The sequence below is a fragment of the Euphorbia lathyris genome, chromosome 10 (assembly GCF_963576675.1).
Source record: "Euphorbia lathyris chromosome 10, ddEupLath1.1, whole genome shotgun sequence".
NCBI classification, from domain to species: Eukaryota; Viridiplantae; Streptophyta; class Magnoliopsida; order Malpighiales; family Euphorbiaceae; genus Euphorbia; species Euphorbia lathyris.
In genome coordinates this window covers 66,005,873-66,031,465 of record NC_088919.1, presented here as the reverse complement: position 1 = coordinate 66,031,465, position 25,593 = coordinate 66,005,873, and the positions used below count along the sequence as shown (strand labels likewise).

At 36.4% G+C, this 25,593-nt stretch overlaps 1 protein-coding gene across 13 annotated transcripts; it reads right to left on the bottom strand.

The window, feature by feature from the left end:
• Positions 1-4,919: 4,919 nt before the first annotated feature.
• LOC136208580 (uncharacterized) lies at positions 4,920-23,728 on the bottom strand. 13 transcript variants are annotated; one of them, XM_065999588.1, is made up of 11 exons: positions 23,293-23,728; positions 23,100-23,156; positions 12,791-12,956; positions 12,460-12,707; positions 11,051-12,390; positions 8,340-8,450; positions 7,754-7,880; positions 7,387-7,499; positions 6,298-6,650; positions 5,755-6,060; positions 4,920-5,630 (listed from the first exon to the last, which is right to left on the bottom strand). In XM_065999588.1, the coding sequence occupies exons 3-5, from the start codon at positions 12,939-12,941 to the stop codon at positions 12,031-12,033; spliced, it is 759 nt and encodes a 252-aa protein (XP_065855660.1). In that variant the 5' UTR covers positions 12,942-12,956; positions 23,100-23,156; positions 23,293-23,728; the 3' UTR covers positions 4,920-5,630; positions 5,755-6,060; positions 6,298-6,650; positions 7,387-7,499; positions 7,754-7,880; positions 8,340-8,450; positions 11,051-12,030. The 13 variants fall into 13 exon arrangements, with proteins under 13 accessions (XP_065855660.1, XP_065855659.1, XP_065855664.1 ...); XM_065999587.1 differs by having other exon boundaries at positions 8,340-8,447; XM_065999592.1 differs by having other exon boundaries at positions 7,754-8,447; positions 11,051-11,166; positions 12,133-12,390.
• Between the last annotated feature and the right edge of the window lie 1,865 nt (positions 23,729-25,593).

Sequence of the window (25,593 nt, the reverse complement as noted above, 5' to 3'; positions counted from 1 at the left end):
ACGTAAACTCATTCCTACTTTAATACGTAAACTGAATTTTATATATATATATTGGGTTAAGGTGCAAAAATACCCCTAACGTTTTGGGTCATGAGCAATTTTACCCCTAACGTCTAAAATGATGCAATTTTGCCCCTAACGTTTGTAGCCAAGAGCAATTTTACCCCTGACGTTGGTAATTTGGGTCAATTTCAGACACTATTATAAAACACAGATATTTTTGTTCATTATTTTGCACCAATTGCATATCAATTCATTCTAAAAAAATGATTTCATGTTTTTTGTAATTTAATAATAGAATTGGAGATTAATATTTATAAATTCGGTGAATTTTTTGAATTTTTTTGTCTAATTCGTACAAAAGATCGTATATTTTTTTATTTATTTTTTAGTTTTTTTCACATCCCAACATATGTTTATGATTTGTTACTGATAAAATGACGCACATGTGAAGTGTAGATGATAAGATTCATGACCGAGAAGACAGTTTTATGAATTATTTCTAAAATTGACCCAATTTATCAATGTTAGGGGTAAAATTGCTCTTGGCTACAAACGTTAGGGGTAAAATTGCACCATTTTAGACGTTAGGGGTAAAATTGCTCCTGGCCCAAAACGTTAGGGGTATTTTTGCACCTTAACCCTATATATATTCCCATGGTGAAACTCCCGCCCCCTTACGGGGTCAAATTCTTTTTTTTTTTAATATTTTTGGTCGGTCTCCTTTTAGGGGGCCAAAATTGGAAAAAAAAAAAACCAATACCAAATTACCAAAACTTCTGATCGTTGTTTTGACGTTAAATTTGTATTTATTTATAAACGTAAGTATTGAAATATTACAAAGTAAATAAGAACGTAATTCAATTAGATAAATTACTAATCGGATTGGAGTAGATAATAATGGAAATGCTTAGGGTTTATGAACGAATTTCAAATTAAAGTAAATAAGAACTGACGTTATTCGATTGGTTTATCATTTTTCAGACTTTTGAGGTTAGAGGTAGTTCCGGACAACGGCATACTACCAGATGTGCTGTCACTGCCTCTGCTCGGAGGAGCCGGGACCAGGAGAGGCTGATGGCGGATTCCCAGAGGACGCACGTGGCACAACGTCAGCACATTAGAGCTGATGAGCAGGATGATGTTGCCATTGACGTAGATGTCTCAAATCATCATGCAGACGAGAGGATCTCACCTCATCGGGTGACGAGGGGTAGAGGCGACTGATCTGTTGCTGCTAAATCGTCATCCAGTATACAATTTACATTCTTGTTTTATTTTGTTATTAGTTTACTCTAGTTATTATTATAAGATTCCAATCGTTTAAGTTTTATATGTGTAATATAATTTCATGGAGCAACAAACGCTCCAGGGATGCTGCATATGAGGATTGGATAGTGACACAACAGGTCCCCGGAGGTTCTATTGATGGTTCTGTGATTCCCAACTTCTTAGGACATATTGCTGCTGGGATTTGGAGAAGGCATCTGAGGAGCCACATCAGGTACCTTACTAGATCGCAGTTATGCAAGAAACTGCTCACATGGTACGGTAGATCAACCTGAGAGGTCCAAACGCTTCTACTGGCATCTCGGTTAGCACACCTCCCAAGGATCATGTACACACACATTGATAGGCCCCTGATATCTGCTTTTGCGGAGCCTTGGTAGCCGGACACGCTATCATTTCGCATGTCTTTCGGTGAGATGACCATTCTAGTGCATGATGTGTGGGAGATTCTACGTATACTAGTAGATGGGAGATGGTGACTGCTGACCAGGGGTCGTATGAGCTTCAGACCTCAGTTATGGAGTTGTTCGGGGTCACCAGGGAGGAGCTGATGACTAGCCACTACAAAGGTGGGGGAGTTATGGGCAGTTCCGTCATTGATATGTGTTCCGTAGGCCGGATTACCGATACCGAGACGATCGAGTGGATGTGGTTGATGTTCATTTCCACCTTGTTGATTGTGACCTTTTACCTTTCAGTGAATAGTTGTAGTATAATATAATCCTTCATCAACTATATCCAAAACGAATCGTGTTACATACCACCTTACTCGGGTTAAATTCTCTCTGAATAAATAGGTTAAATAAAATCTCCAATTTCACTCTTAACCTACCACCTTGCAAGGGTTTATAGTAATTCTACCACAAGTAGCCTAGGATATATCGCTCATCTATCGAGAGTGATGAATGCTCAATCTATCATACAACTACCCAGCGATTACTGCATGTGATATCCAGAAACAGACCAAAATGGAGTGTGCCTGATAACATAGCCAAAGCATCACTCTAGATAATCTAGAATACTCTTGAGGATTCTTTGAGTACGAGGATTAGTTATATCTACTATCACAATAAGATAAAACATGTGATATCTGACAGATTTATCCATTATGTTATCTCATGGGGGATCTCCAATACATATGAACCATTCATACACATCCATGTAACTGTCTAGATATCTCCACATCGAAAGCTTGTGAGGATTAGTAAACATGTGATATCTGAGATCAACTCACTGTTTCACAAATAAGAGACACTGTTACATTTAAGTCTCAACAGCGTTATATCAATCCTGTAATATAATGCTTGACCTGGATGTTTAAGTTCATTGTCATTTAATTAGTTTCATAAAATACAGTCTCATTTCATCTTGTATCAGGGGCGTCTCCAGCATCTTGGAGGCCCTAGGCAAATTTTTAATTTTTTTTAATTTTTTTTTCATATTTAAACTTCATATATATTATTTTATAAATAATAAATACGAATATATTATTAACTATAATTCAAGACATTATTATTCATCTTGCTTTTATATTTGCAAAATCTCTAATTATATTATAATCTAGTTCCGTTAAAATTTTCATCTCAATAAACAATAGGGTCAAGTCGTTCATTCTTGTGACATAGTTGATTGAAGATATATTTTCAACCAAATTTTCATTAATAGTGACACTCCTTTTTAAATTTGACAATATATTACTCACTTCATTCCACTATATAAGTCATTCTAGCAATTGAGTTTTTTTTTTCTAAAATAGAAGTCGTTTTAATTTTTTAAGAGTTTTTAGTTTAGTTTTCCGGTCCAAACATTACATTTTTGTCTTGATCCATATGTTTTTGAACATTTCATGGCTTATTCCCCAATCATTAGATGTGAGAAAAAAAAAATTAGTTAACTAATGTAAATTACTAAATTCATTAATTTCACTCTATATTATTAGTATTTCTTAATTTATGTGAAACACCTTAAAATGTTTTACAACTGTTCATGAATCCCATAAGCAAGTAGGTTGTTAACTAATAGAAAAAAAAATACAGCACTTATAATTCATTAATTTTAAACCAAATTTTCGTAACAAATTTTTTTTATACCCAATCAAAATTAATAAAGGAATTAGGGAAATTTATATTCAGTAAACTAGAAAATTAAGAACATAGTATTAATAATACATAAAGTCTAAGGTTCGTTTGAAATATTTTTTTTTTAATTTTTTTTCAATTGAAAAAATATAAAAAAAATGGGAACCAAAATATACAAATCCAAAGATCGAACTCTAACCCTCTCAAATAATTCCATTATGTCTTCACCATTCAACCTAGCATTGCATTTTGTTATAAATTCAAGCCTACATAATTTTTAGCCATAGAATCTTGATAATTATCAAATTTAAAAAAAAAAAATCTGATCAGAGACCCCCGTAAATCAGAGGCCCTAGGCGCCGCACTAGAGTCGGCCCTATCTTGTATGAACACTTTATGTTATGATTATAAACTATGGATTTCGTTTATGGAATAAAAGATAGAATGCTTTTATATAATCAGTTACTATATTGAATGAATTAAATAATATGAAATGAACTTCATTTATATACTAAAAATTTACAAAACCATTGTCTTTAGGACACAACAATATTCATGTGACTTACGTGCTAAGTTTGTTTATTTTTGCACATGAAGGATGACCGCCCTTATTTGGTGAAGACGAAGGATGATTGTCCTTTATTGTTTAGAAGAAAAAAGGAAATGAGGGTTAGAGGCTAAGGTCGATCATCCAAAACGGGACCTTTATAGAGGTCGGTCGGCCGTAGCCTATACTTTTGTCTGGATTTCTCGTCTTTTCTCGTATAACGACATATGCACATTATCCGGAAGTAGATCTACACACTACATGTGCTTTAAGACTAATAAAAAAAAAAAAAAAGGTTAAAATCAACTCTAAAAAGAGCAAGACGTTTTTATAAAAATATCTAAAAAATATTTTCCCAAAAATAAAGAAACTTATGGATTTTAATGAGTTAACAAACAATTTGATGAAGTATGATGATTTAATTATGTGTTGTTTTATTATAGTTCATTTTGGTACTCTTTTACCAAAATAAATAAAAGATAAGTACAATAAACAATTTGATCCTCATTGTAATCGTTATTTGTTAAATCAAGTTAACGACAAATGGATTATTAAAGTTAGGGATCGGGTGTTTTTTATAATAAAGCTTAATTGACTATTTCTAGTATTTTATACTCAAAATGACATTTCGAGCGTATTTCTAATAATCGGTTAATAGTTGAATATCAATAACTGGTTGATTGTTGAAATTAGGTATCGATTTTTCATATTAAGCATTAAGTTTTGAATACTTTGTATTCGAAATAAGTATTCTTACTTATTGTACCGAAAAGCACCGAATAGGAGCCTGGAAGCCCGCGACGCTAACTGTTATTGTTTTGAAGGTTTAATATATAAATATGTAATCATTCTTCCTTATTTTCCAATTTGGTATTTTGTATATCACAGTTTGGTATTTTATATCCCACATTTATACTTATCATAAATATGTAATTATTCTTACTTATTTTTCATTTTCGTTGTATAAATACATTAATCAACGGTAGTATCACTTGAAGTAAATCAAGTATAAAAATTTAAATTAATTTAATATTAAAAATGAATGAATGAGCGTCCCAAACCTATCATCAAACCTATTTATGAAGGATGTAGTAGTCGAGCGTTCTATCTATTATATAGAATTTCTCTCTCGGTCGGTCTAGTACCTCAGAATCAAATTCATGTTGATTTCATAACCCATTAGAATTTTGTGTTCCCGCGATATGTTGGACAGTTGACATCATCTTCTATTGGACAATGATCATTAACCTATTTGGGTATTTTAGATGAGAAAATGGAAGCAATGATCATCTTCACTCGGCTTGTCCCCGGTTAGTACTCAGTAACTCCAATACAGTGTGAATTGGCTTGTTTAAAAGTAGTCAGGATCTAAGTACCCAAATGCTCCTTGTACAACAGTAGTTAAGTGAGTTCTGTCAACTATGTTACCGTCTAGTAGCATTCCTGTATAAACAATATTGTAACCTCCATGGCCGAGAAATCTGCTGTAGTTGTAGTTGTCAGTAGCTCTTTCCAGCTCTTCTTCTGTAAATACTCTTGCCCTTTTGACCTGCTCCGCCCTATGAGAGACGTTGCTGCTGCTGCAACAGGAAGCCGCCATTCTGCTGGCTCCAAAAGTCTATGTTTATGAATTATGTTTCTTCTTTGCTTCAAGAACTGGTATAACTTATAGTTCCATAGGATTAAAGACAAAAGTCCAATACCAATGCCAACACCTGAAATATGTACGGATTATTTAGTTTAACTGTTTGAGGCAGCTATGAAAGCTGTTTCTCGAACAGCTTGGTAAAAAAAATTCAAACAGCAGACAATGAAGTTTGACAAGAAACATTTAGGCACCTTGTTTGCAGCTCCCATATATTTTCAAGAGAGCTATTCGAACATTGACAGAACAAACTCCCAGGATTAGCTATGCAACTACCAGTTTTAAGGGGTGGGTATATCAAGCTGTTTTGTGAGGGTCTGATAGCCTCCAAAATGCTCGGTGGATCGACCCTGCATGACTCCTCAATCAACATTATAGTATCTCCCTGAGTCACCATATACATCAATAAAGTGGTAAGGACATTGCTCGGGGGGAATTGTGGGCTCTTTCCAGCTCTTCTTCTATAAATACTCTCCGCCCGATGAGAGACACTGCTGCTGCTGCAACAGGAAACCACCATTACGCTCGAAAAGTCTCTGTTTACGAATTATGTACCGATTAAAGACAAAAGTCCAATACCAATGCCAACACCAGAAATATGTACGGGTTATTTAGTATCAATGCGATGCGTTTAGTTAAACTGTTTGAGGCAGCTAAGAAAGCTGTTTCTCGAACAGCTTGGTAAAAAAAATACATGCCTATAAGGGTAACCAGTTTGACAGGAAACATTTAGGCACCTTGTTTGCAGCTCCCATTTTCAAGAGAGCTATTCAAACATTGACAGGACAAACTTCCAGGATTTGAGAAGACTGAATTCTTGGTAGAGCAGCAGTTGGATAATATCCTCCATGAGCAATGTGGCAGTTCTGGAGGCTTCGATGGATGGGGCTTGACAAAGCATTCAAGAAGACTGAATTTTTGGGTTGTTGATCACAATGCTCAGACCGAGTAACATGTGCACCAGCTATTGGACCAGATGAGCCTGAAGAAGGAAAGTTGGAATTGTGAACTGAATCAGTTGCAAACTCTGATGTTGTGATGGTGCTCTAAGGGACATTGATGGCTCTTCTCCGCTATAATCCAGCTCATTCTGCACAGAAAATACCACAGTTTCAAATGGTTGAAAGTTCATAGCTACATACTGTAACTATACTTTTTCTTTCTTTTCTTCTGACATTGGAGCCCAACCCAAACAAATGAAGCTACAAATTGCAAATGTATTCAGAATCCAAAACAAAGCTCCAATTAGTTACCATTAAACCACATTATCATTTAAACCAACCTTAATAACATGAAATTCATTCCTTTTCATGCTACAACATGAAGATCAACAGTGATTTCAATTTTCACGTTTTCATCTTGTAAGCTGCCAAAATATTAGAGCCTAGTTTGACTTCTCCCTCTGAATTCATACTATAATGTAACGTTATGTCAGCAACCATAATAAACTAACTACACGTATATTTAATTCCATACAAACAGGAAAGGCGCCATTCCAAATCAGAATCAACATATCGCACTATATTTCAGAATTACTAACGTGTGCGTATTTTTTTACAGGGTCAAGGACATTTAGTCCAGTAGCCAAAATACAACAAAATTTTGCACATGAAAATTTGTCATGAAAAGTAGAGAAGGACCCAGTGTTTTAAATCCAATCTTAATGAAAATGGTGAAAATATGTCTTCCATTATTGACACAACCACAAATTATGACTATTATCATGCCATGTCACTGTTCTAACTTCTAAAATAATCTGCCAAATTACTATCGAAGGAAGACAACCAGGTAAACAGAAAGCATCAAAAACATGTTTGCTAGCTTACCTATCATCTCTTCCTTCAGTTTTTATCATTTTTTTGCAACCACTGGCTCTAAGCGGCAAATCCTTTCTTAACTTGGACATTAGAAGGATTCAATTCTAAGATTTTCTTCATATCTGCAGGTAACCAAAATTTATATTTCTAGTCAATGGGAAGAAAGGAAATACACCATATTCATTTCCAACAAGCATAAGAAGCACAAGATGTGCAGTAGTGCCTTCATCCATGCATGCACACAAAAAAAAGGCTTACAAAACCAAAATGAAATAGAGAACTCAAGACTAACTAAAGAGATGTAAAAAGAAACAAAGATACATTATATTAATTCTTAAACATAATGAAAGAAATTAACTATTAATTGAACACTTACCAGCTATTGCCTCATCAAAGTGTTCTAGCTTTTAATGGGTCTCTCCTCTTTTAACTAGAGCCTTCACATAGGACGAATTTAGTTCTAGTGCTTTCGTACATTCCTTGATTGTATCCTCATCTTTTCCCTAGAATCATAATTAGTGAAATCAAAATTTAATTATTCGAAACTTTATAGTTAAGTAGTAAAGGCCGAATTCAAAAGTCAAAGTGTTATGGCTACATATGATTATGGCACCAAGAATTGCCACCATCAGCCAAAAGAGCAAGGTAGCGTTTTCATGATTTTGATACTACAGGCTTCCAAAATACAATTTAGAGAGTGATGCCAAGAAACAGATTTGTGATGTTGGAAATAATAAAATGTATGAGGCCACATGCATACAATGTTAAGCTGTAAACTGTAATATAACAATTCTCAGTTTCTAGTAGTGTGCAATACACCCTTCACCTAAAGAAGGAAAGAAAAAGGATGCACATACATAGTTTTATTTAACCAAGCTCATTTTTGTCCTCACAAACCCATCAGCCTGCCAAAAGAAACTGTTGCTACAACATAGTTTTAGTAGAGAAAATGTACAACATACCAATTTCAAGAAGCAAATACCACGATTTGAATGACATATGGAACACAGCTCCAGAGATGAAGGCATGCCAGGCACAACTTCAAGAGCGATTTCATATTGCAATAACGCCTCCTCACAACGCCCATCAACAAACAATTTATTTCCTTCCAATTTTATACCATTTGCTTGTTCCAAAGCTTTATGTTTCATATGGAACAATATATAGCTCAATACTCTTCTCGACCTATGAAGCACGGACACGGGTGCGGACACGGACACGACAAACGGCATTTTTAGAAAATATGAGACACGGACACGGCTGGGACACGGCAAATTTTATATAATTAATTATATATATTAGATATAAAATATATAAAAAAACTTACTAAATCACAAATAAATAAGTGATTAATCCATAAAAAAAACATCATAATCAAACCAAATTACTGAATCCCCAAAAAAGAAATTGAAACAGAAATCAGAATCCCCAAAAAAACCCCAAAAAAGAAATCGGTATCCCTAAAAAAGAAAGAAGCAAAAGAAACAAGAGGAGAAGAAATCAGAATCAAAAGAAACAGGAAGAGAAGAAGTCGAATTCAAAAGAAACTGGAGGAGAAGGAATCGATTTGAAAAGGAAGAGGAGAAGAAATCGAAATTGCAGATGATGCAGACCAAGCAAATCGCAATCGCAGGAGAGAAGACCTAAATCGCAATCGCAGTAAGTTAAAAAAAAACCTAAACTTTACCTATTTTTACAATTCGCCGTGTCCCAGCTGTGTCCCCCGTGTCCCATGCTCCGGTCGTGTCACCGCCGTGTCCCGCCGTGTCTCCGAGTCCGGCGAGTCCGACTCGGCCACGGCGACCCCGTGGAATTGTCCGTGCTTCATAGTTCTCGACTAATTCATAAACAAACCTAACTAAATAACCATGTTGATTTCCTTACATTAAAGAAAAACCGTTTTAGAACAGAAGAAATCCACAGAAAAGTAATTCAGTGAAAGATCCTAGCTACTTCAGGTAGTCAAACATATCGCATTTCAAGTAAAGGAATTTGACTTTACCATACTGGTAAGTTTGTTATAGTACAGAGGTTTCACTTTCAGAAATGTTATACTTCGACTGCAATCCAAAATGTTGATACAAGCATATTTTGTTCTCCCCTATTGAGCCTAAGTTATAAATTATACAAGTTCAGCTAGAAACTCAACTTGAACCCAATGCACCGTGTAAACCATTAGAAAGTTTATTATGCAATAAATATGGACAATTGAAAAACCGGAAAAATAAAAATGATGGGCAAATTAGAGGCTAATGAGAGCTAGTCGCGCTGCTATTAGGCTAAGATGAGCATACAATATGCTCTAAAGGCAAAATGAAACCAATTAGGGCAACCAGATATGTATAGATTGACAAACCTGTTTCAATTCGTAATATGGGAATAATAGTGTCACATGAAACACCCATTATACCAAGTTCATTGACACACTACCTAGAAGAATGATTAGAAACTTTCAAAGAAAAGAACTTGTTTGATGAAACACAGATTTTAGCATGAAAGAGAAACATAGTTGTACAAACATGAAGTATATCAAGCTATATGACAGGGAACTGCTGTGTAAAAGCTTAGTATAAAGCCTAGTTCAGAATCTAATGCAAATGTAAACAAAGTCTTGAGAATAGGATTAAAGAGTTTAAGAAACTAACACCGAGAAACATAAGTTTCTCATGAATTTAAGGCATAGAGGTACTAAGTTAGGAAACCAGAAACTTTCATTTGAGTCACTAAGGGTCCGTTTGGTATGCCGTAATGCAATGTAATGTAATCAATGTCGTAATGTAATCAAAGTTGTAATGTAATGGAATGGAATAGTCATTCTATTACCATGTTTGGTTGACAATTATGATGTAATGTAATAACCATTACAATACTTATATGTTCCTAATTAAATGCAATCATAAAATTTTATTTACATAATTAAAATCAACGAAAAACATAAAAAATGTGAAAAATCGAATCGAAATCAAATACAAAATTAGATTAACCGAAATCAATAAATTAGTATATAGTTTTTCGCTTTATCTTATTTTTTTACATTTTTTTCGTTTCTTTTAATTTCCATTTTTCACCGTTTTTCTATTTTCTCATTTTTCATTTTTCGCATTTTTTCGGTTTTTCGTTTTTTTTCAGTTTTCTCGTTTTCAATTTTCATGTTTTCTACTTTTTACCTTTTTGACAAGAATGAGAGGTAAGATTGAAAGGTGATATTTAAGAAATGAGAGGTTAGATGACAATGTAATGAGAATTCAAGTCATTTTTCTATGTAATGAGGATTACAAGATTTCTTCAACAAAATTTAACTCAAGGTTTTCTCATTCCATTACAATGAAATTGTAACATGCAACCAAACATGGTAATGAGCCTTCAATGTAATGGTCATTCCATTACGAAGGTCATTACATCTTACCAAACGGCACCTAAGTGTTGAATATGATCTTAACATGAATGAACATTATAACAGAAGTTCAGAACAAATTAGAAGTAAGATGTATATGCAGTCCAAACTCATGAACCAAATGAAAGACATGAGTGTCATGATGCTAATGACCAAAGATATTAACCATGTAGCAGAAATTATAGACATGAGTGTTCAGAATTCACCAATACTTATAACTACCAATCGACAAAGTTCATTATTTTGTCTCTTAATTAGATAAAAGGATTGAAAACTTACCAGAATTATAAAAGGGCCAAACAATTCTATCAATACAAAGGCGAGTTCAAGCAAGATAGTATAGGTAATTGTCTGATGAAATCCATGAAGCAGCTTATTCCAATCTCTCGCTAACTCTTCAATTGAAAGATTTCGAGGATCAGTTTTCAATTGGGAAAGGATCGTGTACAAAAGCAAAAACCAACGCAAGATAGAAACCGCCCATAGAACTATGAAACGCCCATTTCAAGGACCAGAACTATGAAACGCCCATAGAATCTGATCAATACAAATTACGAAATATAATTCGTATACAAATTATTTTAGGAAAGGCATCGTAAACAGAGACTTGTTTGCAGCTCCCATTTTCAAGAGAGCTATTCGAACATTGACAGAACAAACTCCCAGGACTAGCCATGCAACTACCAGTTTTAAGCGGAACTAAAATAGGCGTAAATGGGGTATATCAAGCTGTTTTGTGAGGGTCTGATAGCCTCCAAAATCAACATTATAGTATCTCCCCGAGTCACCATATACATCAATAAGGTGAGCACCACATCTGCTATTTGTTCCAGCTCACAGGAACTAGCAGTTTTACAGTGGTTGAGGTTCGGTTTTCGTTTCAGTTTTGGTCAGTAGTAGCCTGGCAAGTGGTAAGGCCTTGGCCAGTGTTATTGGATATTAGGAAAAAATATAGGAGTGCAAAATATTTACATCAACTCATCACATGCCTACTCAGTTGAAACTTGAAAGCATTGAGTCAAGGCTGGAGAAAGAACTATATTATTGTAAAGTTTCAAAACACTTGAATTCACACTGTATACAGATGACACGTATAGAATTGTCTTGAACCATTTACTACTCATGTAAAACAACTAATCATGTACTCCCTCTGGTTTGGTTTAAAATAGGTGATGGTAGAACTCTAATATTATTTGAATATGAATAAAAAAATCACAGAATACTTCAAAAAAAAAAAATGTTAAAGTCACTTCTTTTGTTCAAAGAAAGGGAAGAAAATACTCCTGTATCACTGTTACAGGGATAGTTCCGAAGCCCTCGTCTCCCCAATCGCTCCCCTCAAAATTCATGTACTCCCATACCTCCACACCTTCGTGGATGCCATAACCGGTTATGGGTACCGTATGGATCGCCACTTTATGTTCACTATCCATCTCCAACTCCCCTTTGCCACTGTAGTGGCCATCCCGTGAAGTTGAATATCCCGATAGCTTGACGAAGACCCCCATGAACGGCCCTACATCTCGCAGATGCTTACGTAACCAATCATACATCTTCTCCCTCTCTACTCTTGCCCGGGTTAATTCGTAGCACCCTCTTATTCGATGTCGAACCCAATCCTTCAAACACATCATTAATATTAGTGTCGCTCTATACAAAAAATACAACTATTATGTTAGTGCTTTTACCTTGCCAATGCTTCTGTCCGTACCAATCATTCCACAATATGAGTACAGCTGCTCTGTAGTCACTCCCCTCTCTCTTAACCATTCCATCAAATAACTGATGATGTTGAACTTTGTGATTCTAGTGGGAGTGGCATCCAATGCATGTTGTATCGAAAGATTTGGAAATGCCTCCGGTTTTTCTCTTTTAGCCCACTCTATCCGGTAGATAGTCTCCGTGCATACCACTGCGGCATGACGACTCGAACATCCTGCAAAGTCCATTCCTTATTATACATATATATATACATACAAAACAAAAGAGAGAGAGAAAGATGGAGGCAGAGATGAATACCATCAAATTGTTGTACTGGAGCTCTCAAGATGGGCATCCCATTTATATCAGTAGATCGAAGTGAAAATACAATTTCAGTAGTAGGGATATTGGAGGTGCAACAGACCAGTTGCTTCAGCTTCTTCATAGAGGAGTCACTACCACTTGCCATAGTCTAGACAGGAAGCTAATTAGAAAAAAGAGAATTCCATTACTTTTTAACCAAAATAATTCGTAAACTGAAATAGAATAGAAGTAAAAGAAATTGAAAATAAAACTTCAACAATCTATAAACCCCCAAAGCAGAACAAGTTATCAAAAGAATCAAAGTCTGAACATGAATTAAAGGACAATTTCAGAGTAAGAACAAATTGTTGATAAATAACCTAAATCACCAAAACAAATCAAATCACAGTTTGCTCTTAACCTCAAAGAAAAGAACCCTTCTTAACCTAATCAGTTGAGTTTGGCGATTCCTGTTGGAGTTGCTCTTAGGCTAGGGAAATGCCAATGCAAGAAAAGAAACAAACTCAAACAAAATGCCATGCCAAGTGTTAAGGCCTTGGTAAGTGTTATTGGCTATTAGAAAAAAAATGTGTCATTTGGAGATAATAAGAGTGTAATGAGCAATATGTTGGAGAAACTATCTATGCATGAACACAGAACCAGAACTGTAATAGATTCAAGTGAACAAGGGAAAACAGCCAGTACTAATTTGGCAAAATATATACATCAACTCATCGCATGCCTACTCAGTTGAAACTTGAAAGCATTGAGTCAAGGCTGGAGAAAGAACTATAGTAAAGTAAAGTTTCAAAACACTTTGAATCATTTACTACTCATGTAAAACAAATAATATTTAATAAATCAATTCATGCAACAAAAGATGTAGTATGAATAAATACATTCCTATAATATAAGGGTAACCAGTTTGACAGGAAACCTTTTGGCATCTTGTTTGCAGCTCCCATTTTCAAGAGAGCTATTCGAACATTGACAGAACAAACTCCCAGGATTAGCTATGCAACTACCAGTTTTAAACGGAACTAAAATAGGCGTAAAGGAGTATATCATTTTGTGAGGGTCTGACAACCTCCAAAATGCTCGGTGGATCGACCCCACCAATCAACATTTATAGTATCTACTCGAGTCACCATATACATCAATAAGGTGAGCACAACATCTGCTATTTGGTTCCGGCTCACAGGAACTAGCATTTTTATAGTGGTTGAGGTTTGGTTTTCGTTTCAGTTTTGGTCTGTAATAGCCTGGCAAGTGGTAATGCCTTGGTAAGTGTTATTGGCTAAAAAAAAAAAAAAAAGGCGGCCCGGTCGCACTACGCGTCCCCGCTGAGCGAGGGTCCGGGGAGGGGTCCCACCACAAGGGTGTACTGGGGACAAGCCTTCCCCTGCCAATTTATTTGGCAAGAGGCCGCTCCTAAGACTCAAACCGGTGACCTCTTGGTCACACGACAACAACGTTTACCGTTGCGCCAAGGCTCGCCCTCTTGGTAAGTGTTATTGGCTACAACAACAACAACAACAAAGCCTTAGTCCCGAAATGATTCGGGGTAAGTGTTATTGGCTATTAGGAAAAAATGTGTCATTTGGAGATAATAAGAGTGTAAGAAGCAATATGTTGGAGTACATGAACACAGAACCAGAACTGTAATAGATTCAAGTGAACAAGGGAAAACAGCCAAGACTAATTTGGCAAAATATATACATCAACTCATCACATGCTACTCAGTTGAAACTTGAAAGCATTGAGTCAAGGCTGGAGAAAGAACTACAGTAATGGAAAGTTTCAAAGCACTTTAAATCATTTACTGCTCATGTAAAACAAATAATATTTAATAAATAAATTCAAGCAACAGAAGATGTAGTATGAATAAATACGTTCCTATAATATAAGGGTAACCAGTTTGACAGGAAACCTTTTGGCATCTTGGTTGCAGCTCCCATTTTCAAGAGAGCTATTCGAACATTGACAGGACAAACTCCCAGGATTAGCTATGCAACTACCAGTTTTAAACGGAACTAAATAGGCGTAAAGGGGTATATCAAGCTGTTTTGTGAGGGTCTAATAGCCTCCAAAATGCTTGGTGGATCGACCCCGCCAATCAACAATATAGTATCTACTCGAGTCACCATATACATCAATAAGGTGAGCACAACATCTGCTATTTGGTTCCGGCTCACAGGAACTAGCATTTTTATAGTGGTTGAGGTTTGGTTTTCGTTTCAGTTTTGGTCTGTAATAGCCTGGCAAGCGGTAATGCCTTGGTAAGTGTTATTGGCTATTACGAAAAAATGTGTCATTTGGAGATAATAAGAGTGTAAGAAGCAATATGTTGGAGTACATAAACACAGAACCAGAACTGTAATAGATTGCTCGGGGGGAATTATGGTTATCTATACATGACCACCTATGTTGCCCGGACACGGACACGCGACACGGTATCCGACACGGACACGGACACGGGAAACGTCATTTCTATAAAACACAGGACACGGATACGTGGGGGATACATGTAAATAATAAAAATATTGGGACACATTTATAAATATTAAAAATATATTTTTATATATGATTTTTTATAATATAACTAGAATTCGAACTTCCTGATCCTGCGCCTTCTGAATCCATAATCCAATCTCCAAGCAAAACAGAGAAAGAGATGAGAAAAGCAAGAATAGAGAAGAACTAATGTGAATGAATTGTTAGCAGCCCTATTTATATAGATTGATGGAGAAGTTTGAGAGTTTTTTTTGCATTAATGGCTTTAAATTAGAATCGATAAGTTTTTGGCTCTTCAGGAAATAAGAATCGATCAGTTTCTGGCTCTTCAAATACCAGAGGAATAAGAATCGATCGATAAGTTTCTGGCTCTTCAGGAAATAACGCGTAAGTCTTACCCCCTCCCTTTTCTGCAAAAAAATTCATCCGCCATTGTCTTCTATCTACAGCAGCGATTAATCGGAGTTTTTTTCTCCGGGACACGCGTATCCGTGAAGGATACGCGTGTCCAATTTTTCGAAATTGCGGAAACGGCCCCGGCCCCGACACGGTGTCTCTGGCGTGTCCGGCCGTTTCCGTGTCGGAACCGTATCCGACACCGGATACGTTAGGGTAGAGCCGTGTCCGTGCTTCAGAGATGACCACAGAACCAGAACGGTAATAGATTCAAGCGAACAAGGGAAAACAGCCAAGACTAATTTGGCAAAATATATACATCAACTCATCACATGCCTACTCAGTTGAAACTTGAAAGCATTGACTCATGTAAAACAAATAATATTTAATGTACTATGTACTCCCTCTGGTAAGTAGTACTTTATATTGACAAAACTTCAATTTCTTGTTTTAATAAAATCACAACTTATTTTGCAATCAATAACATCACGTATCAACATTATGGTCTTAGGATAAACTTTAAAATGTTGTTAACCAGGGTTTGTCAGATTTGAGCTCTATTAATATCTGTATCCACTCCATTCAAGGAAAGGAAACAAAAAAAATCAGAGTGTGCTCTTAACCTCAAAGAAAAGCCAATGCAAGAAAAGAAACAAACCAGTTGAGTTTGGCGATTCTTGGAGTTGCTCCTAGGCTAGGGAAATGCCAATGCAAGAAAAGAAACAAACCCAAACAAAATGCCAATGCCGGAGGGTCACTCGACCCTCCATGGATCTCATTTTTTCCAAATCATCTACCTACCGGCGTACAGGGAGATATAGAAAGAAAAGGAAATCGAAGAAGCACAAACAAAATATAAATAAAATGAAAGAATCTTACCGTACAGTACAGGGAGAGGGAGAGGGAGGGGAAGAGCAAGAAAGAGAGCGCGAAAGACGAAGACAGAGGAGAGCAGTCCAGTACAGAGGGGAGCAAAAGATTCAGAACAATTTTATTTATTGGGCGGGAATAGTTTTTTTTTTTTTTTTTGATAGAAAATACACTTGCATTAACACAAATAATTACAATCATTTTGAATACAATTAACGAATATTCTTGTTTGTTTATTCTGTTATTACGGTTTATTTTATTTCTCTATCCTGTCTTATCGAACACTCTAGAAAGGTTCAATTATCCTTCACATTTGTTGGAAAAATTTGAATAAAATTATTTGTTAATTTTAATACCAACAAACACATCCTTACATGAATAGTCGTGTCCTTCGTGAACAGTCATGTTCGTATGTGAACAGTCATGTCTGTCCGTGTACAGTCATGTTCGTTCGTGAAAAGACATATCCTTTCGAGTTCTATTTATATAGAATGGATTGTCAAATTCACAGTAAGTTGAAAGTTGCAAAAAACTGTTGGAGAAAATATTCTCTGGAATTCTTCATGCTCTCTGTCTGTTCACATTGTTCTTGTTTTCCTACTCCGGTGATAACTAGGCTACACACGGTTTGAGTTCGCTTGCGTAATCTGTTGTATCCTGGGAGACGATCGTCAATAGCGACGACATCTGTCTTAAGGAAACTGCTAATACAGGCCTCAGATTTGTCTATCTCTTCCCTTTTAGTTTCCAGTTTTACTGTCTGTATATTTTTCTTTCTGTGTTTATTTTGTTTTTTGATTAATCACATCTAACATTTTTAAGACAGACGTAATCGTTTATCTAACAATCTTAAGACAGATCATTTTATATGTTTGTTGATTTCCCAAAGAACACATGCAGAAGTATTGATTGGAACAAATCTCAATTCCTTTCGAAGTTCAAGAGAAAAGAAGTTTAGTAAAGCAAGTCTGCTCACAATGGATGTGAATGTGAAGATGAAGAAGAGGTGGTGGAATGAATCTTTACAAGAATACGGAGTGTTGTTGAGAATAATTTGATATTCAAATTATGTGGTTCACTCCTCTTGTACCACTGCTACAAATATAAGGACAAAAATAGCTAATTATTTCGGATTATGTTTCAGCAGGCATGAATATGGTTGAAATCCATGTCCTTTTTATGGTTTGTTTCTTCTCCAAATTACATATACATATATAAGCTTCTGGAATCACATTTATTAAATATGGATCCATGAACTTATATCTTCCATATTTTAAGATATGTGCTTCCCGTTAGAAGCTTATGTATGCCAAGTTTCAGATGAATTCAATTCATCTGTGCAGGTTTCATAATTTGTTTTAATTATGTAATTTCTGTTTTATAATAATATTATAACTATTATTATTGTTCTTGTTTCGTTTGTCTTTTCAGACTAACAAGATATATTTTTTTCTAAAGCGGCAAACAAGAATACCTTGATAAGGAATTATCTTGATGAACAGATTATAATTGAACAATTATACTGGGATAGATTGGAGGACAACTTAATTAACTAATTATATTTTTCTGATTCTAACTTGGTTTGTTTGGAATTTCAGGAAGAGAAAGTTATTAATTGATGTCTTGTTTCTGTTTGTTTAAACAGATTAATTGTCATTTGACATGTGCTGGTATATGTGTTAATTGAAGATGGATTCGGTTCTAAGAACACGGTCACTTCAGAGGCTGTAGGCCTACTTGTACCAGTGGCAACGTGTAAGCCACAGCGTAAGTCTAAGAAAATTCATTGGTATGAATTTTAAAGACTTGGTGATAAAAGAAAATTTTGTTTTCTTTAGAGATGATATGATATGCGAAAATTCCATATTTGATATTCTCGCGCATAAGGGTTGATTTACATTAGAAATGTGAAATGTCATAAATTGATAAATCTGAGCAGTGATGTTATCTAGCCGAGTTAGACACTGGTAGATGAACATTAGTTGGCTAGATTTAATTTATGAAAGTTACTAAAAATGTAGAAATCAAATTGCCTTAAAATAAGTGCGTCACAATATTGGAATCGAAGAAAAATATCATATCAGTCGGTGAATATGCGGTACAAAAAGCTTCTGTATGATGAGTTACATGTAGAAAAGCTTCCGTGTGATAACACCGTTAGTCAATTGATCTCAACGAGTGTCATCCTTGTTGATTTTGTAGAATAAAAGGATAACACAGCGGATCCGCTAACCTAGAGGTTAAACCGAGATCAAATTGAAAAATCATCGAAAGGAATTGGACTAAAGCCCATAGTGAAGAGGCGTTATGTGAAGGAAAACCCTACCTAGTTGACTGGAGATCCCAAGATCTAGGTTCAAAGGGACAACCTAATTGCATAAACCTTACGCGTTCACAGTGAAACCCTAGTTCATTCCTAGATGTAAACAGTGACACCAACGGAAAAAGCTTAAGCTATATGCTTTTAATGATACATTGTGCGTCAGAAATTCTGAGCAAATAAAATCACCTATCTTAGAGTGAAGTGGGGTCGCTTCGATGGAGACTAGTGGGGCCTAGTTATCTTAAACTCTCGCAGAACAACCATGAGAACCTATACCGGGTTATGTTGGTATCTGTGTGGGGTATATCATCGTTTACACAAACGGCAGAATAGTTCAAAGACATCACGTCTACTAGTCAGCCAGTAAAGTAAATATACTTTCACAAGGGAAGGTTCGAGGCAAATTAGCTACCTATCCTATGCAGATATCTTATGTAGAAAGTTATCACCACATCCTAATCGTCTCGTTTTTAATTTTATTCATATGGGGGATTGTTGGAAAAATTTGAATAAAATTATTTGTTAATTTTAATACCAACAAACACATCCTTACATGAATAGTTGTGTCCTTCGTGAACAGTCATGTTCGTATGTGAACAGTCATGTCTGTCCGTGTACAGTCATGTTCGTTCGTGAAAAGACATATCCTTTCGAGTTCTATTTATATAGAATAGATTGTCAAATTCAACTCCGCCTGTGAGGGTCACTTGGTGGCCTTTACAGCCGGTCCCAAGCCCGGACAAAGGAGGAGGGTTGCGGTAGGTTTGTGGCGGCCAGCGTAAAACTTAGCCATATCTTATGACATGAACCATAATATAAATACCGTTGGGGCGTTCCCTACTCAGCGACGCGCTGCACTTCCTAGACCCGGGTGTAGTGATAAATGTGCAAGGGTTGCTAGGTCGTCGCCCCGAAGCGGCGCGCCACCCCAGGACCCGGGGGTGGTGTCAAATATGCAAGGGTTGCGGGTAAATAAGCTAGTCCACGGTAATGGTAGGGGTAGGGGTAAGGGTAGTAGGTTACGCTTTGGGACATGGAACATAGGTTCTTTGACAGGAAGATTAGCTGAAATTGTAGATGTTATGAAGAGGAGGAGAATATATATATTATGCCTACAAGAAACCAAGTGGGTTGGAGCCAAGGCTAGAGAGATAGCTCCTTGGGGTTATAAGCTTTGGTACTCAGGAAAGGATAAGGGTAGAAATGGAGTAGGTATTCTTATTGATAGGGAGTATATTGATGAGGTAGTAGCGGTGGCTAGGAAGAGCGATAGAATTATGAGTGTTAAGCTAGTGATAGGGGATGAGGTTGTGAATGTCATTAGTGCATATGCGCCACAAATAGGATTAGATGTGTCTATAAGACAAGCTTTTTGGGATGACTTAGAGGAAGTGGTGCAATAGGTTCCTAGGGATGAAAAAATGGTACTAGGGGGTGATCTCAATGGACACGTGGGTTCTAGGCGAGATGGGTTTGAGAGTGTTCATGGAGGGCATGGTTTTGGAGATAAGAATGAAGCAGGAAATGATATTTTGGAATTCGCATCAGCCTATGACTTGAGTATCATGAACACATGGTTTATGAAGAGAACATCCCACTTAGTGACTTATCGGAGTGGCGGTAATGCGAGCCAAATTGACTTCTTCTTAGTAAGGAGTGCTTAGAGAAAGAGTTATATTGATTGTAAGATGATCCCTGGTGAGAGTACGACAACCCAACATAGAGTAGGGGTGCTAGATTTTCGAAGTAGGAAATGTATAAGAAAACAAACACCTCAAATAGAGACTAAGATTAAGTGGTGGAAATTGCAAGGGGAGAATCAACAAAAATTTGTGGATGAGATGACCAAAAAAGATATTTGGACTTGCAATATGGATTCAGATATAGATTCGATATGGAATAAGATGGAGCATAGTATAAGGGAAGTAGCGAAGGAAGTTCTAGGGGAATCTAAAGGTAGCATGCCACCGGGTAAGGACACATCTTGGTGGACAGAAGAAGTACGACAAGCAGTAAAGAGTAAGAGAGAATCCTATAAACTATTGGGGAAATGTAGGAGTGACGAGAACTACGAAAAATACAAAGAGGCTAAAAGGGAAGTAAAGAAGGTCATACGAGATGCTAGAGCAAAGGTGAATCAGGATCTGTATACAAGATTGGATACGAAAGAAGGGGAAAGAGACATATATAGAATTGCTCGGATGAGAGATAGGAAGACGCGAGATCTCGGAAAAGTTAAATGTGTGAAGGATGTGGACCAGAAAGTCCTAGTTGGAGATAAGGATATCAAGGAACGATGGAGGTCCTATTTTGATGACTTATTTAATGGAGATCGCCAACAAGATGTTGGAGATATAAGTATCCATCACGATATGATAAATCATGAATGCCTGCGGAGAATTCAAAAGGGTGAAGTCAAAATGGCATTAAGTAAGATGAAGTTGAAGAAAGCAGTAGGACCTGATGGCATCCCTATTGAGATTTGGAGATGTTTGGGAGAAAGAGGAATCGAATGGTTGACGACGTTCTTCAACAAAATTTGGAGAAACAATAAGATGCCATCAGAATGGAGGAAAAGTACCTTAATCCCTTTGTATAAGAACAAAGGCGATGTCCAAGATTGTGCCAATTATCGAGGAATCTAATTAATGAGTCACACTATGAAACTTTGGGAGCGAGTGATTGAACAAAGGCTAAGGAGGACGGTGAAGATCTCGGAAAACCAGTTTGGCTTTATGCCGGGAAGATCAACTATGGAAGCCATCCATCTAATGAGACAATTAATGGAGCACTATCGAAATAAGAAGAAAGACTTGCATATGGTTTTCATTGACTTGGAGAAAGCATATGATAAGGAAGAGTTTCCTATTACGATTGGAGTGCATCAAGGTTCCGCACTAAGCCCATTTCTTTTTGCCATCGTTATGGATGAACTAACAAGTTCACTTCAAGATGGTATACCATGGTGCATGTTGTTTGCAGATGATATTGTGTTGGTTGATGAGACGAAAGAAGGAGTGGAGATGAAGTTGGAACTATGGAGGCAAACTCTAGAATCTAGAGGCTTTAAGTTGAGTCGAAGTAAGACAGAATATTTGGAGTGTAAGTTTAGCGGCCGTAGGAGTAGGGAGGCAGGGACAATCACCCTAGATGGGAGAGTTGTTCAGGCCTCGGATTGCTTCCGGTATTTAGGATCTATTATCCAAACGGATGGAGAAGTAGATGGAGATGTTGCTCATAGGATTAAAGCTGGTTGGTCGAAGTGGAAGAGTGCCACGGGTTTCCTTTGTGATCCCGGCATGCCTAATAGATTGAAGGGAAAATTCTACCGGACGGCAATTAGACCAGCATTGTTATATGGTACGGAGTGTTAGGCAGTGAAACACTGCCACATCCATAAGATGTCAGTGGCGGAGATGCGTATGTTGAGATGGATGTGTGGTCACACGAGAAAGGACCGGGTGCGTAATGAAATAATTAGGACAAAAGTAGAGGTCACATCTATTGAGAATAAAATGAGAGAAAACCGACTAAGGTGGTTTGGCCATGTGAGACGTAGAGCGCTTGATGCGCCGGTTAGGAGAACCGAAGAGTGGCAAAGGGATGTAGTGGTGAGGGGTAGGGGAAGACCTAAGCAAACTTGGAGGAGGGTGATCGAGAGTGATATGAGTTTATTGGGAATTGAGGAAAATATGGTAGTGGATAGGACGGAGTGGAGGGAGCGAATTTGTGTCGCTGACACGACTTGATTTTCACGGTTTTATATGATGGTTCATGTTAGCCGACCCCGAATCATTTCGGGACTAAAGCTTTGTTGTTGTTGTTGTAGATTGTCAAATTCACCATAAGTTGAAAGTTGCAAAAAACTGTTGGAGAAAATATTCTCTGGAATTCTTCGTGCTCTCTGTCTGTTCACATTATTCTTGTTTTCCTACTCCGGTGATAACTAAGCTACACACGGTTTGAGTTCGCTTGCGTAATATGTTGTATCATGGGAGACGATCGTCAATAGCGACGCGCCTCAGATTTGTCTATCTCTTTCCTTTTAGTTTCCAGTTTTATTTTTCTGTGTTTGTTTTGTTTTTTGGTTAATCACATCTAACATTTTTAAAACAGACTTAATCGTTTGTCTAACAACATTCACAATCGAATTTTGAAACTCTCCAGTCGCAATCGCATACAAGAATAATGAAAATCAATACAAAAATGTGGTCGATATACCTCATTTCGAAGACTGGGGATCACTTTTTTCCTCTTCTCCTAAGCATCTGATAATTTCTGCAGAGTAAGAAATAATCGTTAACCATTATGTACATATTCAATTACAAATGGCAAGAACTCAGCAACCGAAGTACCAAAGTAACAAATAGATTTTACTTTCTGAGCAACCAAAAAGATGAATTAGAGAGATAACCTTCAAAAACAGAGCCACGATAACCTTCTCCTCCCATATATATATAGAGAAGCCAATAAATGCGCCAGACTGGCTTGCGAGCATGGCACTACAGGACACAAGAGAAATCATTACTCTTCTAGAAACTCCGGAAGGCCTTCGCGGACTCCTACATTAGGAGCTGGAGAAATAAGGAGTACTGCGGTGCCTCTGTTTTAAGTTTCTGCTCTTTTGTTTGTTGTTCTTAGCATCTTCGAGGATCCAAAAAAAAAAAGAGATCGAGAGAGAGAGAGAGTACAGAGCCTCAATGCCATACTTGGATCTCCTCGAAGAAGCCAGAGAGATCTGAGGAATCGTTCGGAGCATTTTCAGGCTAAGAGAAAGGCTATGAAGTCATAGAGAACGAGGGAAGAAAAGAGAGGAAATGCGGCAGTTATGATTAGAGGAGGTTAATGATAATTTTAGGGTTTCTGTATGGACAATTTCATTTCAAATATTTCATTCCCTCCATCGCAATTTTCAATATTTATGGAATGTCTTGCAAAAATACCCTAATGTTTTGTATCAGAAGCAATTTCACCTCTAAAGTTTAAAATAATGCAATTTTACTTCTAATATTGGAAGCGAAAAGCAATTTTACCTATAACGTTGATAAATTGGGTCAATTTCCGATAATATTATAAAACACGGATATTTGTTCCTTATTCTGCACCAATTGTATAATAATTCGTTCTAAAAAAAGGTTTCATGTTTTTATAATTTAATAATAGAATTGGAGATTAATATTTATAAATTCGGTGAATTTTTTGAATTTTTTTATCTAATTCGTACAAAAAACAGTATTTTTTATTTTTTTCACATCGCAACATATGTTTGTGATTTGTTACTGATAAAATTACGCATGTGTGAGATGTAGATGACAATATTCATGATCGAGAAAACAGTTTGATGAATTATTTCTCAAATTTATCAACGTTATGGGTAAAATTGCTATTGACTTCCAACATTAGGGATAAAATTGTTCCTGACCAAAAATGTTAGGAGTATTTTTGCACCTTAAAAAAAATTGACTAAGAAATATAAATATTATTAATATTGGAACAAGAATGACGAGCCAATGAATGGGTCACTCTATTCGATAATTTAGAGACAAAAGCCACAGAATAACATTGATGGATAATTTATTTAAACATTCTGAAATTTGAGTAAAATTACTCAGAGTATCGCGTCATTCAATGCCAACGTCTCAGCTAGCTCATAACCAGATTTAGACGAATACAAACCATTTACGGAAAAATGTCAAATGAGCTTATCATCTCTCGTTGTCGCAGACACCATCGTGTTAGAAATAACGTCGACTTCCTAAGGCAAGAATCATTTAACCAATCTACTCCGGATCCAAATGTAAGTTCATAGTATAAAAAGATCATAACTTATTATGAACTTACTATGAACTTATTTGTTTCTATTAGTGCAACCGGAGGTAATGTGACGACCTTCTTCATTTATTAACCATGAATCATGTCATACTGAAATTGGATCTCCTCTTCGAATCCTCCAGCGAATACCCTTTTGGATAACTTTAATCGAACTTCATACGCTCCTCTAAACAAAATTGGGATTATTGCCAATTTAGAGGAAAGGAAAGACCCACGAGCATAATATTTAGCTTTGAATAACCTGCTAACCAACGTATTAGGAGTATCAATAAGTTTTCAAGTCTGGTTACCGAACAGTGCCAAATTAAAATTCTATAAATTACAAAAACCCAACCCACCATGATCTTTACGCATACTCAACTTATTCCAGCTACACCAATGAATTCATCGAGCTCCATTCTATTTCGTACCGCATTAGAAAGAAAATTCATCATTTTCTGCAGCTCATCAGATATTGATTTTGGAAGCAGGAAAGCACTAATGCAGAAGGTGGAGAGAGCTTGTGCTACTGACTTTAACAACACTTGCTTGCATGTATCCAGATGAGAGTAAACATCCAGGTAGGGGTGGCAACAGGGCGGGACGGGACAGGGGCGGTTTTGCATCCCCCATTATGCCTCCAATATTTTCAGAGGCGGTTTCAGAAAATTCCAAAAAAGTGTCAGAAATTTTTTTAGCACACACCCGCTCGTACGGTTGACGAGGAATCCCTAAACCCCAAATAAAATTTAAAATTTTTAAAAGTGAATTGTAATTTATTGGGTTTTAATTTTATGTTTTTAGTTTTTTTTTTTTTTTAAAAAGTAAATTACTATAAATATTGTCTATATTGTACTGTATATTTTCTTGAAGCAAATCTAAATGTTAATTAAACTTTTTTAAG